This window comes from Vulpes vulpes, chromosome 9 (genome assembly GCF_048418805.1).
Source record: "Vulpes vulpes isolate BD-2025 chromosome 9, VulVul3, whole genome shotgun sequence".
NCBI lineage: Eukaryota > Metazoa > Chordata > Mammalia > Carnivora > Canidae > Vulpes > Vulpes vulpes.
The window spans coordinates 23,670,976-23,692,446 of record NC_132788.1 but is presented as its reverse complement, the minus strand read 5'-3'; the positions used below and the strand labels follow the sequence as shown (position 1 = coordinate 23,692,446).

Below are 21,471 nucleotides of genomic sequence, written 5' to 3'. Positions count from 1 at the left end.
ACAAGGGAAGGGACAAAACGATCTTGAACTTTGAGTAAAAATGGAACCAATGAAGGTCTCAAGAAAGGATGTGAATATTTAGATCAGATACTTACGTGCAAAATGTCAAAGATTATATTTCCAAATAGGACCCATGAGAAGAGGGGCGGGGAAGAGAGAGATAAGGGATAGGTTTCATTTCACTGGAGATCACATAGGCTTCGGAGAAACTTCCTGATGCCCTTCAAGGACATTAAGGATATTGCCAACAAGATAATGACCTGCTATTCTGTCACCACCAAGGACAACAAGAGAAATGGGATCGAACTGTGGCAAGGGAAAATCGGGTTAAATATGAGGAAGAATTTCCTGACAGCAAAGGTATTAAACACTGAAAAGGGAAACTAGAGGCGATTAAGGATGCTCTCTGGAGGTCTTTAAAAAAGTCGAATAGCTTGGCAACTATCTTGGGGTAATTTAGGTACAGTTCCGCCTGCTCCTCTGGCCTTTATCGGGGCTCTAATTCATCCCCTGGCCCAGACAAGACACATTCACCATGGTAAACTACTGTCACACTCTGTTCAATAATGAGCTCTCTGAAGGAGAATAAGCATTAATAAAATGGCAAAAGCTCTCTTGGAAGTAAAACTCATTTTTCTTTATTTAAACTGCACATTGGGTTTTTGTGGTTTTCTTTTTTTTTTTTTTTTCCTTAACACTTACATCCAGAAATAGCCAAACAAAGCTCATCTCCACTGATCTGTTATTCCAAAGCTTTAAAAGGAATCCAGGTGGAAGATTAAGTGTGAAGAATGTTCTGAGTCAAAGACCCGCGGAGTAATTTATTTTGCACCTCTTTGTGAGGTGCTGTTTAGCACGGGGCACTGCTGCCCAGAAATTCTAGTTCTGCTTCTCAGAAGCTAAAAAAGGAGATTCCCATTGGTTTGGCTACAAAGAAGCAAACTAAATGACCTCTAGTATTCTAAAATTCTGGAGTCTTTGTTTATTTTATGGCTCTCTACTCAGTATCATATTAAAAAACTTCAAAAGAGTCTCACATTCCAAGAGGTCTCTGTTCCTTAAAATCTTTGAATTTTAATTCTCCCTTTATGTTGAAGAGAGAAAGGAGGATTTTTAAATGGGATCCTCCTCTTCTCCTGTCATACCCGTCATTTTTTTTTTAAAGATTTTATTTATTTATTCATAGAGACACAGAGAGAAAGAGGCAGAGACACAGGCAGAGGGAGAAGCAGGCTCCATGTAGAGAGCCTGACGTGGGACTCGATCCAGGGTCTCCAGGATCACGCCCTGGGCTGCAGGCGGCGTTAAACCGCTGCGCCATCGGGGCTGCCCTGTCATACCCGTCATTACACTTGATTGAATTTAGTTGCGGTCTTTCTTCAGCATTGTAAGATAAGCTCCATGAAGGCAACGTGTAGGTTTTGTCTACTACTGTACCCTCATCACTTAGCACTAATAGATACTCAGATATTAAATAAATGATGGGTTAACCACTTGAATGAATGAATGAATGAATGAATGAATGAATGAATGAATGGAGGGCAGAGGATTTAAGTAGGCCAAAGTGGCATATGGAAAGGGCTCCTTTAATAGTAGCAACTTGCTCTTCAAGTGACCCCATCAAGGAATAAACAAATGCCAAACAGTAGAGTGAATAGGGATTTGGAGGCAGAAGACTTGATTTTAGCCATAATGTTGTCACTAAGCCAGGCACTTCACCTCTTTGAGCCTTAATTTTCTCACCTCAAATGTAGAGGGAGGAGGAGTGTGAGTGTATGTGTGTGTGTTTCTCAGAGGGCTGTGCTAACATAGGTAACATAGGGAAAATAGAGTTTATAATTAAAAGGATAGTGACTCTTCTCACATTCTTTACTGATGTTTTCCATAAAACTTTTAAATAGTGCAGGAGTGGTACAGAGATGGAGACTGGTGCCAAATGCTGATTCCAGGAAAGAACTCAGTAAGTGGAAGAAGGAAGTATTACCAAAGTGCAGCCAGGGACAGAGCATTTAGCTGGCTTCCTTCTGTGTTGTCTAGAGACTCATTCATCGCACTAAATAATAGCAAGCAAGTATAGTGAAGCAAACATGCATTGAGCGAAGCACATGGCCACCGCCCTTAAAAAAGGCAAATCTGCAAAATCCAGGAATTTTTCCTTAAGATTTGGATTTTTCAAGTCCAGTCTTCCACCAGCTGTCATTTCTACGTAGAACTCTACCGACCTCTGGTTATGGCAAACTATCTTTTCCTGTAGGCAGTGGCACCAAATGGCTTGAACTACCAAAAGCCTGTAGTAAAGTAAAGAGAGCACACTTTCACACTCAGATTTTAAAACAGATATATAATTATATATAATTATCAAAGCAGTTATATATAAATAGTAACTAGCAGGGAAAGGAGAGGGAGGGCTCAATGTACAACACCCAGCAGGGCCCCCAGTCCTCCTGGTTTCTCAATCTTCTGTGTGTTCTTTTGTTTTGCAAAGTGATTTGGGAGATTAGGTGGGATTTTTTCTGGGCGGGACAGCAAGGAAAGTTGGTGAATAAGTGCTACTTGATTGCACAACAAAAGATACCCAAAGAGCCTCAGCCACAACTCCATTCCATTTGCCCCAACAGTTTGAATTTCTCAATTAAGTTATTTTGCTAGCAAGAGGATTGGTTAGGGAAAGGAGAAAGTGCTTACTGCACCGAGATTATTCACTGTATAGAAATCACTGTAATAAGATCAACAGAACATTCTCTCTAAGGGCCCAAGAACTCCAATTTGCTAACGCTGCTGATGCAATGGGAATGTGCCTGTGTTACTGGTGTGCTGTAGGAGGTTCTACAAATAACAAAATAAAACTTCACAATAGTCATTAATTCAATCATTGGTGCTCAGAAGCTTGGAATCTACACAATGATTTCCAATAACCAAGTCTACATAAAAATTAAGAAGTTTTATCCTATAGATATTAATTAAGGGGATAAAATGCTGGTACATTCAAAGAAATATTAGTTAGCCTCATTAGCCCTCTCTGCCACATCCAAAAGCATGGACTGTAAGTACTATCACCAAAACCATTTTTGAAAATAAAAAGTGAAAGTATTCTAATTTTTCAAATGTATATTATAGTTGATTTCAAAAGTTGGGGATCCCTGGGTGGCGCAGCGGTTTGGCGCCTGCCTTTGGCCCAGGGCGCGATCCTGGAGACCCGGGATCGAATCCCACGTCAGGCTCCCGGTGCATGGGACCTGCTTCTCCCTCTGCCTGTGTCTCTGCCTCTCTCTCTCTCTCTCTGTGACTATCATAAATAAATAAAAATTTAAAAAAAAAAAAAAAGATTTCAAAAGTTGCTGTAAGGAAAATAAACTAATCAAAGATTGAGAAGATATTTCATTCTGTATAATAAAGGAATGGCATATAAATATACTACTAATTAATAAAAACAAAGCAATTGAAAGAAAAAGATGCAAAAGATATGAATAGAGAATGTATAGAAAACGAAATCTAAATTGTCAATATAAAAGGAGGCACAAACTCAGTAATCAGGTACACATATTAAAATATTTCTTGGACACCACACTGACAAAATGTCAAAATCTGATACCACCAAATACTGGCAAAGACTTAGGACAGAGACAGAGCAGAGATACGATACTGCCATAATGTTAACTGGTACAAATGCTTTTAAGAGTAATTTGGTACTGGGGCCCTTGGGTGGCTCAGTTGGTTATGTGTCTGCCTTTGGCTTAGGTCGTGATCTAGGAGGTCCGAAGATCAAGCCTTGTGTTGGGCTCCCTACTTAGCAGGGAGTCTGCTTCTCCCTCTCCCTCTCCCTGCTCATTCTCACTCTCTCTCTTTCTCTCTCCCTCTCAAATAAATAAAATCTTTTTTAAAAAAAATTTTAAAGAAAATTTGGAATTATGAGTAAAGTTAACATGTTTGGCAGCTCAGCTCCATTTCTAGGTAATTCCCCTAGAGATCACAAATATGTGTAAAAGACATGTGCAAGTTGTCCATGATAACATGGTTAGCACAAGGCAAAAATAAAGTGTCCACAACAAAAGAATGGGTAAACTAAAATAATATGCTCTGCAGCATTACACCTGTAGTAGAAACATGGATCAATCTCAGAAATACCTAATCTCATCTGTAAAAAGACAAAACAGTATAAAACATTTTATGTGCATTTTAAATTATGGAAAACAAGTTACACTGTGTATAGTTTATGTAGTAATACTACAAAAATGTATGTAGAAATGTTCTACACCAATTTCAGAGGTAAAAGAATAGGGCTTTAGTTATATTCCTAATGTTTTATTTTCTTTAAAAAAGAAGACTGGAACAATTAAATATGGCATTCATTAGTTCTGGATAATGAGTACCTGGGTATTTATTCTGTTCTTATTCAGTACTTTGCTATGTATTTGAAAGTTTTCATAATTAAGACTTTTTAAAGCATTTTAAAGATATATGTATATAACCTATAATCCATTGGCAAAGAGCACTGGAAATCATACAGAATTAGGTGTATTATCTTTACCTAAAGTAAAGATATGCCTAAAGTAGCTAAACTAGATAATTATCTCTCATATTTGTGTAATATCTATCAGTTAAATTGCCTTGAGGTGTATTATCTCATTTAATAATCTTAATCTTTGATTTAGGTATTATGACGCCCATTTTTCTGGGAGGAAAAGTCAACTTTTAGGGTTTCAGAGTTTTTCCCAAGATAACCCAGTTAGTAAGTACTGTCATCACCACAAATGACCGCTGGGAATCTAGAAAATCTATTATTCTAAAGTCAAAGGCATTATCTTTAAGGTCTGTGTTATCAAATGAGTTAGCAAATGAAATGAAATACTTTATCACTGCAATTTTTCAAGCTTCCCATCAAATCCATTTCTTCTATTTCTAATATACTGACCTCCTCTAAAAATGAGTAATAAAAGTCTGATAAAAGCCAGCATATTCTTAATGGGAAAAAAAATGGAAACCTTGCACAGGTAAGTTTTTCTCTCCTTTAAAAAATAAATTTTCAAAGTTAATAAAGTACAAACTATAATCTTGTTTCTTCACTTCAAATCTTTTATTCAATGTGCTAATGGTAAATACATAGTAATCTTAGGGAAGTGGGTGATTAGAGACAGCTAGTGAGAATTTAAATATTATGAAATAACTTATCAAACACAAATAGCACCAACAATGGAAGCTAAATTTAATGGTAACAGCTCAGAGACTATTCAGGCTATTCTACCAAGTACAAAACTAACCATCTAAGTAACAGGACCACCTATGGGGAACCTGAATTTCACAAGGCGGTAACAAGGCACCCCTGCCACCACAGGCTGTAAATAAAAGTCACTGAGGAATGTGGACTTCCACCTGCACCTTGCAGTAATGAGTCTCATAACATAATACCCAAAATGTCCAGGATATAATCAAAATTACTTATTCTACCAAGAACAAGGAAAATCTCAACTTGAACAAGAAAAGATAATCAACTGATGCCAATACCAAGATGACACAGATGGTGGAATTACCTGAGAAGGATTTTTAGAGCAGCCATCATAAAAATGTTTCAATAAGCAATTATGAATAGACAAGAAATAAAAAAAAGAGAAAGTCTCAGCAAAGAAACAGACAAAACACATTAAGTGAAACTAAAATTCACTAGGTGGGCTCAATAGCAGAATAAAGATGACAGAGAAAAGACTCAGTGACCCTGAAGACAAGAACAAAAGGAATTACCCAGTCTGAACAACAAAGGAAAAATAGAATTAAAAAAAAAATCAGTGTCAAGCACCTGTAGGACTATAACAAAAGATCCATCATTCATATCATCCCAAGTCCTGGAAGGAAAGGAGAAAGAGGGCAAGCCTTAAAAAATTACTCAAAGAAATTATGGCTGAAAAATTTACAAACCTGGCAAAAGACAGGGATGCCCGGCTGGCTCAGTCATAAGAGCATGCCACTCCTGATCTGAGAGGGATGAGTTCAAGCCCTACGTTGGGTACAGAGATTACTTTAAAAAAATAAACTTTAAAAACATCTGGCAAAATGCAAAAGCCTATATATTTAAGAAGCTGAGTGAACCCAAGATAAATCCAAAGAAATCCACACCAAGCCACATCATGGTTGAACTCTTTGAAAACTAAAGACAAAGAAAAAATTTTTGAAAGTAGTGAAAGACAAACATCACCTTACTTAGAAGGGAAGGGATCCCTGGGTGGCGCAGCGGTTTGGCGCCTGCCTTTGGCCCAGGGCGCGATCCTGGAGACCCAGGATCGAATCCCACGTCGGGCTCCCGGTGCATGGAGCCTGCTTCTCCCTCTGCCTGTGTCTCTGCCTCTCTCTCTCTCTCTCTCTCTCTCTCTCTCTCTCTCTGTGACTATCATAAATAAATAAAAATTTAAAAAAAATATATTAAAAAATACTTAGAAGGGAAAAACAATTGTAATAACAGAAGGTTTCTCACCAGAAACCACTGTGGCAGAAGAAAGTAGCATAGTATTTTTAAAGTACTGAAAAAAGGGGACTGTCAGCTTAGAATTCTATATCCAGCAAAAATATCCTTCAGAGAAAAGGGAAATCAAGACATTTTCAGCTGAAGGAAAACTAAAAGACTTGTTACCATCGGACGGACCCTAAAAGAATGGGGAAAGGAAGTTCTCTAAACAGAAATGGTAAGAAGGCTAAGAAACCACTTTGTGTTAAAAATGAAATATGACAATTATATTCCATGATATTGTATAAATAGTACTTCATGTGAGTGATTAGAATAGTGCCCTGATTAACACACCATGCAAAACTCTATACTATAAAATAATTCAGAGATGATGAATGTGGTATTTGGGTTATTTCTATGGAAAAAAAAAGGTAGATATCATGAGCTCATAGTCAAGTCTCTAACCTCCAATTTATTACACCTTTATCTATACTGAAAAGTCAAAATCAACTTACATCATTTCAGCTTAGAAGTTTTTCAAAAATGTAACCTGCTACAAGTGCTAATACTGCCTATTGATCCAGCAATCTCACTTTGGGGTATATATCCAAAAGAACTGAAAGCAAAGACACATACAGATTATTTGTACACCCATACTCAAAGCAGCATTATTCACAACAGCCAAAAGGTGGAAACGACCCAAGTGTCCATTGATACACTGATAGAAGAACAGGTAAAAAAAAAAAAAAAAAAAAAAAAGGTCTATACACACAATGGAATGTCATTCAGCCTTAAAAAGGAAGGAAATTTTGACACACGCTATGACATTACTAAACCCTGAGGATGTGATGCTAAGTAAAAACCCAGTCACAAAAGGACAAATACCATATGGTTCTACTTACATCGGGTGCCTAGAGCAATCAAATTCACAGAAACAGAATGTAGAATGATGGCTGCCAGGGATGAGAGGAAAGGGAGGATGGGAAGCTGTCATTTAATGGGTAGAGTTTCAGTCTTACGAGAAGAGTTCTGTGCATGGAGGGTGGTGATGACCACACAAAAACATGAATGTGCTTACTGCCATTGAACTGTGCACTTAAAAATCACTTAAAAATCATTAAGAGGCTAAAGTTTATGTATTTTTACTACAATTTTTTTTTAATTTTAACTAAAAAAGAACAGAATCCACCATTTACTGAGTACTTGCTATGTATCAGGGAGTACACTAAAGCTTTGAATATATTTCCTTATGTCTCTTCACAACAACCTTGAGGAAGATAGCATGATCTGTTCTATGCATGAAGAAACTGGGTTTGCACAACTCAACCAAAGTTCAGCAAGTAAAAATGGAGTCAAAATTCAAACGAGGTTGGTAAGACTCTGAAACCCATTTTTTCTAACCCATGATGGTGAAGAACTAGGATAAAGCACTCCTGAGTCTCCGAGAACAATTCAACTTTTTCAAGTAAGGGAAAGTAACTTAATAGCAGCCAAAAGAAAAGGGGATGGTAATGACACTGATCTGGATGAGAAGAGGATGGCATCAATACAGAGGGACTAATTCTTCAAAACCTAAACTTTAATACCAGAATATGTTCCACAAAACCTCAGATCCACAAATTAGAGGCATTGTAATTATACTGAAGCAAGAGTTTCTTAACTATAAAACAGAAGAGAAAATTTTAATTCTTAGAATATTGTAGAATACAGAACACAAGCACGTAACTTCTTTCTTTTTCTACCATTTCTTCTAGAGAAATAAAATAATCTTGGCACAACCAATAACCAAATTAAGTCAAGCCTTGCAACTGGTGCTATTATTTTTGACCTCCTGGGTTTCAGAATAAATTCCTAACTTTAGTATTCTCTGAATCTTTTCTTTCACTTTACCAGAATTTCTACATACCTATCTCTCCCTATTTCACCATGTTCTCTGGAACCCTACTGATCACATCTCCTATCTGACTAGAATCCCACAGGCAAATACTGGAATGCTGTCTCCTTTGCCCCACATCCTCTAACCCTCTTCACTTCAGCTCTTGTTATTCTAATTCTAAGCCTGGATTCACCCCCATGCTCACTCTCTCCAGGGCCACCACTTGTACCTGGGGTGACTTAGTACCTTCCTCTAGCATATCAAGGCTCAGGACTTGAGGAGGAAAGTTGGAGCTGAATTTCGACCCCCTCATAATTATACACAATGGTCTTGACTCTGCCCTTCCCTCTCCTGGGCCTCAAAGCACCTCTGTAGAGAGACCTAGAAAGATGCCGTTCAGCATGAACTGGCCTCAACAACCCTTCATGATGCCTTATCACACTCTCAGTGCTAACTAATTTTGATACTCCAGTCTAGCCTCAAGATCCCACATCCACTCTCACTCTTTTTGTAAAGTTGCTGACAGGACTGAGGCCAGCTAGTGAGCAGTGCCCTCAGCTCTCCACAATTTTCCCTCACCACAATCCTCAAGTACATAAGGAAGATTTCCAACCTGTTAGACAGTCGGTTGGTGGGCTCCATGCCTAAGCCACACCACCACTGCCTACAGCTCTGGGATCTTTTAGGGAAACAAGAAGAGAAAGAATGTAAGACAGTGGAGGGCTGGCAGGGAGGGAATGGGCATTCAGGGCCATTGTGTACTAGTCAAGCCCTTATTTTATATTGTCTCTAATGGTTAGCTTGGGGGATTCTAACTTGGTCACAAAGAATGCACCCCTACACACCACTCCCTCTAAACCTATAACCAACAACACAGACTCAAAAGCAAGCATACTGCTTTTTGTTCCTCAACCATGAGGGGAAAAGTTTTATTAATCAAATAAGCCTCAAGAAGATAATAATCTGCTTCACAATTTGATACATTCCTTCAATGAATCTTTACTGGATGGCGATTATGTACTAGTGCTAGGCACTGTCACTAGGATTAATGAGATGCAGGTGAAAACTGTAAAGAGATACACATTTATTGATTATTCTTTTCCTTCCCTTCCCCACAACTATGAATTCCTTATGGGCAGAAATTATAACTTTGTCTCCCCTACAACCAGTGTGGGGCCTGGCACAGAGCAGGCCCTCTGGGAATTTGTTGAATATTTGTTGAATGACTTTAGCAGTTCATACCTGCAGCTGAAATATTTCTCATCTCATTTCACCTGCCTCTAGCCCTGACACAGGCCTTGGCCACCATAGCAACATCAACCTCTCAGCTCACCTCCCTGGTTCATGTGACTTTCACCTCCTCTTAAGAATATGAACCTATACCTTCTTTTCATATGAAAGAACAACTACATGGAATAAAGACAGCCTGATAAGTAGGTTAAAAGCTCACTCATGTCTAGAGTCAAAAGATGTATCACCCCTGAGCCTTTATGTTAGTAAACAAAACTAAGGAACCAAACACTAGACAGCATGGAAGATGAACAGATTGGTGCACTTAAAATACACAGCCCCTTAGGAAACTTGCTTCCTAAGGGCCACCCTTGCCTACAGATGTGAGTTTGGCTCCTCTTCTCATTCTCAGAAAAGAAAAAAAAGAAAAAAAAACCCTCATAAACAGGCTGCTGTTTTGTGTTGCAACCACATCTTCAAAAGTTCAATGACACCTACTTTGATAACTGTAAAATCTAGCATGTGCGCCGTGGTTCGATCTTCCCTATTTAATTTCTTTCTCGCGACATTTGAATTGCCTATTGTACACGTCCATCAGAAGACTTGAACTGAAGGTTTTGGCCAACAAGATGCAGAAACCCAAAGAATAGTCCAACAAAGTTCCCATAGCTGTATGGACGACAGCTAATCTCCTGAGGTTTAATAACAACACTTTATAATATGTACATTGTGCAAAAAAAGTTAACATACTTTAATCTATTGAAATAAACCTCATTACAGTGCTCTTTTCTATCTAGGCTTTTGAAATTCTATTTTAAATCTATGCTCTCTTCCATCCATGTGGTTTCCTTCCCTTTTACCCAAAATAACTTCGTCAATAAAATATTACCATGCTTAAGTGGGTATTCAATAAACATTTGTTCAATGAATGAATAAATGACTGAATAATTATAAAATGCTGGGCTAAGGCCCCCTAAGAGGTTTCCATTAGTTTATAAAATTATGTGCTTGCATGTTCAGGTATACACATCTAAATGAGACTGAATAATAGGTATCAAGTAGCAGTTAAATATTAATCCATTTCTGTCTCAATAAGTCTACTTCAAAATCTATAATTCAAACTACAATGAATATATGCTGAGACAGAGTTCATTTACAATCATACTATTGGTATTTACACACTTTAAAATAAGATTTGAAATATTAATACTGATATGGAATAATTCACAACCTAAACATCAATGTGTTTGTATAATAAAAGGTCAAAAGTAAAGAAAAATGTCTTGTGGTAAGCCTAAATGTGTATGTTTGAAAATGTAATCAACAATTTTTAAACATACTTTTTAAAAAAGGTTGTACAAAGGAGTGCCTGTTTTATACCCAGTTAGCAAGGAACATTTTAATATGGGACTTTTTTCATTTTTAAGATATGTAGCAAGTAGGCCAGAGAGAATATATTGGTAAGAAACTTTACTGGGGGTAACAGCTAATATTTATTATCAAATCTTAAGTCTAATAAACACCATAAAATGTAGCTTTACCAGTATCGAAAAATTTAATATTTCTTAAGGTATGCTCTGACATCTTTGTTTTCTAATTCACTTATTTCTTATTATCCTGTCAGAAAACAACTGGAGATAAAATAGTCCAGATATAAGATCAGTTTATTCTTACTGAGTTCGCTGAGAAGAAGTTCTGAAATAAGCTAGCAAATGATTCTTTTAACTTTAAGGGAAAATGGTCTCAAATAAACTAAAGAAGTCACACATTTAGCAAAGCTAAATGACGAGAGGCTATGTTAAATGTTTAAAAAGTAAATGAAAGTAAATATAAATCGGTAATAAAACGGTCGGAATGAAAACGTAGCTCTAATTTAAACTTATTTGCTGAACTTTCTTTTGTATCCTATATTGTTGGTTGCTAGCATGGGCGTGAAGGATCCTGTGAGCAGTTCAACAGGAAGACTGTAGCCATGCAAGCATCTCCTTCCCAGTGCCTATCAGCATGTCTTTTATGTCTTGGCGTCCATTTTAGGAGTATCAGCGAGGTGGTGTATAAAGAAGCTTATAAAACAAAGGTTGTCATCTTGGCAACCCATGTGAGCATTAAGTGATTTCATTTTATTGAAGATCAAAATGTTGATTAGTAAAAAAGTTGAAGGAAATACTTAAGCTCAACTGTGCAAACACCTGTATTAGATCTCACATATTTTTAACTCGTATTTGGATATTAAATGCCATTCTCAGAATTGCTGATGTGTGTCATTATGATACCATAAAAACCATTTTAAACAATTGATCACTTAAGGCGCGCAGTAATATAAAGCTATAAACAAAAAAAATTTTTTTGTGAAAGGATTAACAAATCCATGATTACATGCTTAAAACAAAAGCATGGAGCAGTCTTTTATACTACCCAAAATGATTAGTACTTATGTGAATATATACGATTTCTCTATATTCTTTTAGTATATGAAATAAAAAGAACATATATTATCATAGTAAGTCATAACCTAATGCTACAACTCAAACTCTCTTCTTCAGAAACAGCAATACTTACTGACAACGAGGGTGGTCCACAAAAATACGTGCCTTACAGTTAACCTCTCCTACAATAATACTGATTTTTAAGAGCAGAACTATCACAATCCAATCATAACCAGGCCTAATAGAAACTTTATTATTAAGAAATTAGATTTAAAGTATATATCCAAGGAAAATACTGGGTAATATTGAAAAGCAAATTCATGAACTTTCTAGATTTTCCTTCTACTTAAAACATTTTGAGAGAGCCAAGCTATAGTAATCGTTTAATTATACAATCTAATCAACTAAAAATAATGGAATTTTTCTCCAAGTATTGCAAACACAGCTTGCTACTTCTTATCCAAAAGATTAAATTTCTATTCTCTACCATTCCCAGCCATTTCTGCCAACATCATAAAAATTACCTTTTATCATTTTCTTCTCACAATGAGAATTCCCTAATCGCACACATCTTTTAGACATAGACACCTCCCCACCCACCTCCCCACCCACCTCCAAAAACTGGTTCAGAGCAAAGACACACACAAAAATAATGACCAAGCTCACATTTCTTGTTTGCCCTTCAAACGAAGTCTGGTGTCTTCAGCTTGCCTTTCTGGTCTTCAGTGTTGTCACTCATTGCTGGGGGATGTAGTTTAGGACAGCATGAAGCAGCAGAAATAAAAGCTGTTGCTTTAAGAAAACGTTTTCTTAAACACATGGATTAAATAACTTTTACTCTGACTTCCTGGCTGGGTTGCATAAAATCTTAGAAAGACTCCTGGAAACGTGAATGTCTACAAATGGGAAAAAAAAAATAAAATCTAAAAACTTACGTTCTGAACACATTCCGAAGGATGTCTGCTTTGATTTGAAAGCAGGTTTGTACTGATGAACAAACTTTATTTTGTAGAAAATTAATATTCTCTCTAATTAGAAATTTGCCTTGCCATCTTCTATATTAATCCTGTCTCTCATGGTATAATCATACATGCAAAAAATCAAATACAGTATTTCCCAAATGCATGGACACTGTGGAAGCTTCATTTTGAAAAAGGCTTTTATTTCCCTTAATACTGGTGACTAAACGTCATTGTATGTACCAACACTTTCAAATAGCCCAAGAGACTTAAAAAGCCTTCTAAGTTTGAAAACCAAAAAGTTCTGAGTTTTTCTGTACCCCAGGACGGTTTTCTTTCCTGAAGCTCAAGCCGAGAAAGCAGACAAAAGAAGCTGATTTGACTGAGCTGTGCCAAGTCTTGCCTTTTTTTCTTTCCTCAGCTCTCCCTCTGCCTCTCTCTCTCCCTCTCCCTCTCTCTCTTTCTCTCTCACTCTTTTGCTCCCAGTATGGCAACCTTCCGAGCAGTCTTGGCGGAGGTCCAGCCTGTGCCAGTCTGTCTGAATTCTTGTCTCCAAAAGATGTCCTTTGCGGATCAATTAATACATTTGAAAACAGGAAACTGTGGTACGGTACCCAAATCCTGGCACCAACAGCATCGACTTCTGCCAAATCACCTTACAGATTTCATGGTATCCTACCTTTCATAATCATTACTAACATGTTCCCGGAGCAATAATGGAGTACTAGAAGCCATTCACTGTTCAGCGATAAGGAATCTGTTCCCTAGAAATGTCCATATGCGACATATGCACAACCTGCAGTAAATCAAAATTCTCCTGTGAGAAGAGATGTATGTAACTTTAATAAGCACCACATACTGTATTTCTTTTTATAAGACTTGCTTTTCCTTGCCCTGCTGCAAAGAATCATGGGAGCAGAGAAAAGGAGGCATGCAGATTAAAATTAAAACTGTATGCCCAAATAAGTCATGCTTTACCCTTTGGGAAAAGAACATAGTTCTGAGTGAGCAGCAAATCCCATTATTAAGGAAATTCTAATATCAACTGTACCCATCCAAAATTTTTACTGGATATGAAGGGGGCAGAGAATTCTTTCCAAAATACAAACATCAGTTAAAAAGGAAAGAAAAAACTTAGGAGTAGATTTAATAAAATTAAGTATATTTTCATATTTTGAACCGCAAGTTTCAACAGTTGCTTGTTTACTAAATTCACACCACTATAATTTAATAAGTATAAATAAGTAGTTTATTTTTATTTGTAGCACTCATCTCTTTTAAAGCAAAATAGGCAGTCTGTGCTTCACACATCTACTTGTCCTTTGCAGATCAATGAATACATTCAGAAACAAGAAGCCATGGTATGGTACCCAAATAGCATCAACTTCTGACAAACCATTTTCTGCTATTTCATTTAAGAAACTATTTTTACCTATGATACTTGAAAATACAGTGTAGCTTTACTCTAGAATCACCATGGTTTTATTTAAAAAAAAAAAAAAAAAAAAAAACAGAAGAGTAGGTTCTAGTCTTTGGCGCTCTGTCTTTCCAAGGTATGTAACTTCAAGGCCTCAAACTGCTTAATCTATATATTTCTTGGTTTGCTCATTTGTCAAATATAAAAATCAGTGACTTCCTCCTCTGTGGTCCCAAAATACTCTGTTTATGCTCAATATACCTCCACTCTAATTGTACGGTAATTAAGTATGTGTCTTTCACCAGCCAGACGTGTCATTCTCAGGTGAAACAATGTGTCACTTATCTAAGAAAATCTTCCATAAGGCCTTTCATATTATGCAGGTGCTCAATAAATCTATTAGGTGAATAAACTATGGCAATGGATCATGTAAATATCATTCTGAAGTTCCATAAAACTATGAAATATAATGAAAAATAAAACCACATATTACTAAATCATAAGCTAATAGATCAGAGAAACCCTACAAGGTATTATAAGTGTTGAACTAAAGTACTAACAAAAGCGTTCTGTGCAATCCTTCAAAATAAGGGTCTTGAAACATGGGCAGGATGACAGTGGATTTGCAATTTATAATCAAACTAAAGATGAAGAAAGAATCTTGAAAGCAGCAAGGGAGAAGTGACTCCTCATATACTCCGGGGCCTTGATAAGATTAACAGCTGATAACTCAATGGAAGCCATGGAGGCCAGAAAGCAGTGGGATGACATAGTCAAAGTGCTGACAGAAAAAAAAAATCACAGGGGGTTCTATACCAGCAAAAGTCTTCTTCAAAAATCAAAGAGACACTAAGACATGCCCAGATAAAAACAAAACACTAATTGCTAGTAGATCCGCCCATAAGAAATAAAGGAACTTTTCCTTCAGGCTGAAATGAAAGGAGACTAGACAATAACTCATATCTTTATAAAGAAAATAAAGAGCAGAAGTAAAGATAAACACAGAAGCAAATATTAAAAGTAATATAAATATCCAGTGCCTGGATGGCTCAGTCGATTAATCATCCAACTCCTGATTTTGGCTCAGGTTATGATCTCAGGGTTTTGAGATCGAGCCCCACATCGAGCTCTATACTGGGCATAGAGCCTGCTTAAGATTCTCTTTTTCCCTCTCCCTCTGCCTCTCCTCCCCTCTAAAAACTTTTAAAATTTAAAAATACAAGTAGTATAAATGTGTTTTTTGTTATAACTTTTTTCTCCTACCTGATTTGAAAACAACATAAAGCAATAATTATAAATGTATATTGACAGGCACACAATATGTGAAGATATAATCTGTGACAACAGGATAAAGGAAAGATAAAAGAGAGTTATATAGGAGCAAAGTTTTTGTATACTCCTGAAATTATATGATATTCATCTGAATTAGATTATTATAAATTAAAATGTTAACTTAAAATCAACCACTGGGAAAATAAGGGAATTAAAATGTACCATAGAAAAATATTTAACACAAAAGAAGGCAGCAATGGAAGAACCAAGACAAAAAAGACAAAAACAGAGAGAAAACAGTAAAATGGCAGAAGTAAATACATCATCAGTATTCACATTAAACTTAAATGAACTAAAAACTCCAATTAAAAGACACACTGGAAGGATGTATTTAAAATACATAATCCAATTATGTGCTGTCTACAAGAGACATACTTTAGATTCAAAGACACAAATAGGTTGAAAGTTTAAAAATTAAAAAAATATATACCATGCAAAGGGCAACCAAAAGAAAGCTGGAACAATTATACTAATATCAGACAAAATATTTTAAGACAAAAATTGTTACTAAAGATAAAGATACTTTATAATGATAAAAAGGTCAATTTATCAAGAAGATGCAACCACTATAAACATGTATACCCATAACCAAAGAGCCCTAAAATATAAAAAGCAAAAAATGAAATAATTGAAGAAAGAAACAGACAATTCAATAATTGAAGTCTCCACCAATTAAAATTATTAAATTGGTGGAGACTTCAATACTCCACTTTCAATAATAGCTAGAACAACTATATAGAAGATCAGCAAGGAACAGAAGCTTGAACCACACTGTAAAGCAACTAGACCTAACAGACATCCCCAGAATACTCCTCTCAACAACAGCAGAATGCACATTCTTCCAAGTGCACATGGAACATTCTCCAAGACAGACAATATATGAAACCATAAAATAAGCCTCAGTAAATTTAAAAGGATTGAGATCATACAAAGTATTTCTCCAACCACAATGGAATAAAAGTAGAAATCAATCACAGGATAAAAAGATTGGGAAAATCACAAATACATGGAAAAAATACTCCTAAATAACTGATGAATATATAATAATAAGGACTAGAGTGGAAATAAATAGAGTATAAAAGAACAATTTTTTTTAATCAGACAAAGATATTGCAAGAAAACTACAGATGAATATCCCTTATGGATATAGAAGTAAAAATTCTCAACAAAATACTACCAAACTGAATCTAGCAACATATACAAAGGATTATAAAACCATGACCAAGTGGGATTTATCCCAGGAATACAAGGTTGGTTTAACATAGAAAAATCAATCAATGTACTATACCATATTAATAAAGTAAAGGACAGAAACCAATCAATCATCTCAACAGACACACAGAAAGCATGTGACAAAACCAAATACCTTTTCATAATTAGAAACTTGAATCTATACAAAGAAAGGAAGAGATGGAAAAAGTGAAAGTAAAATAAAAACTTTTATTTTTTTATTTTTAATTAATCTAATATATGAGTTTGCTCAAAATAATAGCAATGTACTTAATTATATATGTGTATGTGTATATATACATATGTGTGTTTGTATGTGCCCATTTGTACAAATATATGCCTATGTATGCTTAGGTATAAGTGAAACAAAAGACAGCAATGATATTAGGGTAGGAGAGAGTATCAGGATTATTTTATTAAAAGATACACTACCTGTGTAGTAGGATAGTGTTATTTGAAAGTAGATTTGTATTAGTTGTAAATGTACATTGTAAACTCTAGGGCAATCATTAAAACAAGTTTAAAAAAGAAAAAGTGTAACTGATATACTGAGAAAAGAGAAAAATTGAGTTCATATAAAATGCTCAATTAAAATCACAAAAGGCAGAAAAAAGTGGAAGACAAAAATATGAACAAAGAACAAGGGCAAATAGAAAACAGTAACAAATATGGTAGATATTTATCCAACTATATAAATAATCATTTTGAGTATCAATGGTCTAATGCACCCATTAAAAGACAGAAATTGACAGAGTGAATCAAAAGCTTGTATACAAATGTTAGCAGTATTATTCATAATAATTAAAAAGTGAAAACAATCCAAATGTCCATCAACAGTTGAACAGGTAAACAAAATGTGGTCTAAATATAAAATGGAGGGGTGTCTGGGTGGCTCAGTGGTTGAGCATCTGCCTTCAGCTCAGGTCATTAACCCCGGGTCCTGGGATGGAGTCCTACATTGGGCTCCCCATGGGGAGCCTGCTTCTCCCTCTGCCTATGTCTCTGCCTTTCTCTGTGTCTCTCATGAATAAATAAATAAAATCTTTTAAAAGATTTATATATATATATTTGTACATATATATGTATATATGTATATGTTCAGCCCTAAAAAGGAATTAAGCACTGATACATTCTTTAACATGGATGAACCTTTGAAAAAAAAAACAAACTATGCTACAGACACAAAAGCCCACATATTATACAATTCTATTTATACAAAAGGCCCAGAATAGACAAATCCATAGACACCGAAAACAGACTAGTGGATGCCAGGGGCTGGGCAGAGAGAAGAATGGGGATAGGCTAGTGGATACAGGGTTTCCTTCTGGAATGATGAAATTGTTCTGGAATTTGTGGGGATGGCTGTACAACTTCAGAAATAAACTAAAAATTGCTCGATTACATACTATAAAAAGGTGAATTTTATGGTTAAATTACATTCTCAATAAAAGCAAAGTTGCAGTTCATCTCTCCAGTACTTTTGAGTGTTTTGAATGATTACATCCAAGGCAAACGCACAAAAGCCCCTCTTCTTATAAATAATTTTTTTAAAGATTGATTTATTTATTTATTTATTTATTTATTTATTTATTTATTTATGATAGACATAGAGAGAGAGAGAGGCAGAGACACAGGAGGAGGGAGAAGCAGGCTCCATGCCGGGAGCCCAATGCGGGACTGAATCCCGGGTCTCCAGGATCGCGCCTCCGGCCAAAGGCAGGCGCTAAACCGCTGAGCCACCCAGGGATCCCCCAGCCCCTCTTCTTATAAAGAACATTCAACATTAGCTAAAACCTTGTCCATGTGAATCTCCTTTAGGAGTCTACCCAGCAAATTCTAGTGCCTTCCTCTTCTTTGACTTCTTGGTTAGACCCTTGCCAACTCCAGCATTCCTGGCCTCTCTAAATACAGCTCCCTTCTGCGCACTGTCTTGGTTCTGACTCCTCAGACAGTGCCTACTCTCTCGGACTGCCAGGCCCTCCTTGAAGCACACAGTCACTCCGTCACCCTCCATAACTGCCAGGACCTAGTGAATTCAAAAGTTTGACAGCCAGTTTCAGTTACATGTTAGCAAATCTTCTCTTCCCACAACTCAGGTATAGCCTGATCCCAACAGGCTTCGGGAGGCTTCCTGAGTGCTAACCCAGGATCTGACACACTTGAATCCTTGTCTCTCTTCCCTCCCCCAGTCACCTGCTTGGACAGGGCACTCTCTATCCCCACACATGATACTGACTATAAATTCACAATGGTAAATTCACTAATATGGGGAATTTTCTTCCCTGTGCCTACTATGTATGATTTATTGGTAGCCTCAAAACCTTCATTTGATTCAAGCTCTTAGACAAAAAAAAAAAAAAAAAAATCAAAAAGGACCAATTCTTCAAGTTTTTTTTTTTTCAATTCTTCAAGTTTTATACAGCCTATAAGTAAGTGGTTGCAGATGGTAGCCTGGTTAAGTCTTTCTACAGACTTAGCAAAGTCTAGAAAGTAGCAGAAGAAACACGTCAAAATGCATAAACTTCATTGGGTTTTCAGACTTTCTTCCAGGGAGCCCTGGAGCTTCCCAGAGGCTGCAGAGTCCTCAAAAAAGGACAAAGAAAGGATAAGCAGACAAGGTCCCTAGGATGCATGTCACCACTGCAAAAACCACAGGTCTGTTTTTATGATTTATTGGCACAAGGTTCACACTGCAAGATTTTAACAAAAAAAAAAAATTCTAAAAAAAATGTTTAAAATCCTTTGTTTTAGGACACCTGGGTGCCTCAGCAGTTGAGCATCTGCCTTTGGCTCAGGGCGTGATCTTGGTCCCAGAATCAAGTCCCACATCAGGCTCCCTGCGAGAAGCCTGCTTCTGCCTCTATGTCTCTACTTCTCTTTCTGTGTCTCTCATGAATAAATAAACAAAAAAATTTTTTAAAGTTTGAAAAAAATAAAATCCTTTGTTTTGAGCCAATCTAGAAAAATACTCCCTAATGAACGAACCTAATAAGAACTTTTGAGGTTATGGCTCTCTCTGAATATTGACAACAGGAGCTAACATTGTCACCTGAGACATAAGATGGTAGTGAGGAGCTACTCCCTCATTAGACTGAGAATGCATCTACTTTGTCCATAAGTCAGAAAATGAGGGAAAATAAAATTATTGGGCCATTTTCCCACTTTCTCTCCCTCCTTAGGTTTCGATCTTTAGGTCTATAATCTGAAATTCCAAAGAGCATGGATCTGGTCTTCTTTCCCAGCTATTCATAATGTCTTGAATTATAGATATCCACTCAGGAATAATTCTCTCAAACATTATCTGAATAGCCACTACATGCCAGGTATGTGCTGGGACTATGGAACCCCTGCCATCATGGAACAGGTATGTAAAAAAGCAGTTACAACTACAGGTCACCCATCAGCTATGACAGAAGCATGTGTATGACATCCTAGGAACACAAGAAGGAAATAAGCTGAAGGGTCACCCACTGACCAACCAAAAGTCAAATACAAGTCACTTTAGATAGAACAAGGAGAGAAGTTTAAAAGGTGTATTGATTCATTTGACACATATATTTAGTGTTCACTTATGCTTAAAGCAGTACTCTAAGACTCTAGAAAATCCAGAGGCACATCAGAAATCACCCCAGCCCTCAAGAAGCTAAAGTCTAGCATGAAGATAAGATACTTACAAAATACTACATATACATACTAAGTATTATGATTTGAGTATCTCCCCAAATCCTAATTTTTCCATGTTCCTTCATGATGTCATAAAACAAAAGACAAAACTGTCTTTCCACAAATCTCAAATGTGGCACTGGGATGGCCATCCTTCCTGAGGTCAATCCAAATTCTACCCATTCTCTCCCTCTGCTTCCCTCTCTTCCACCACCTCCCTGTTCCCAGTCTTGTCTTTCTTTCTCCTTCTCTTCTCTCCCTTCTCCTCCATTATGCACTTAATCATTATCTGCATCTACTAATTCATCAAGCCAGTATTTTTTTTAAGATTTTATTTATTTATTCATGAGAGACATGGGGGGGGGGGGTGGGCAGAGACACAGGCAGGGGGAGAAGCAGGCTCCTTGCAAGGAGCCTGATGTGAGACTCGATCCCAGGTCTCCAGGATCACGCCCTGGGCTGAAGGCAGGGCTAAACCACTGAGCCACCCAGGCTGCCCCATCAAGCCAGTATTTACTGAGCACTCGCTTATGTACAAAATATGGGGTGAGAAGCCACAATGAACACAGCAATGACATCAACAAAAAGTAATCATGCATTAGTAATAACTATGCTAATAAGAACTTTCACATTCCTTAATTAATTCACTTCTCACCCAACCTTTGGAAGAAGACAGGTGTTATTTTACTCTATAGATGAGGAAACTGACATCAAAAGAAGTTATGTGACTTGTCCAGACCATCAGACACATATCTAATATAGGAAACGGAAGCAACTATTCCAGATTCCATTACTAAATGAGCTCCGGAAGACAGAATGGACACATCCCACTACCTACTTAACAGACCCTCTGAAGAGTTAATAGATACCTCAAACTCCACTTTGTCAAACCAGAACTCTAGATT

The 21,471-nt window shown here is 36.7% G+C and overlaps 1 protein-coding gene across 11 annotated transcripts in view; it reads right to left on the bottom strand.

The window, feature by feature from the left end:
• The window catches only part of MSRA (methionine sulfoxide reductase A), a 426,469-nt gene that overhangs the window by 370,438 nt on the left and 34,560 nt on the right, over positions 1-21,471 (bottom strand). Inside the window, exons 1-2 of one of the 11 annotated variants that reach the window (XM_026007828.2) lie at positions 12,901-13,839; positions 12,632-12,706 (exon numbers count right to left, since the gene is read on the bottom strand). The exons of 5 other annotated variants lie outside the window; for them this stretch is intronic. Coding sequence is in view for 2 of the 6 variants with exons in the window: in XM_026007826.2 (XP_025863611.1) it covers positions 12,901-12,913 (13 nt within the window). In the remaining 4 variants the exon portion in view is untranslated. Of the gene's footprint in view, positions 1-12,489; positions 12,546-12,631; positions 12,758-12,900; positions 13,840-21,471 lie in introns of those variants that run through there. 5 more of the 11 variants (XM_026007829.2, XM_072719629.1, XM_026007826.2 and 2 more) reach the window with 5 other exon arrangements.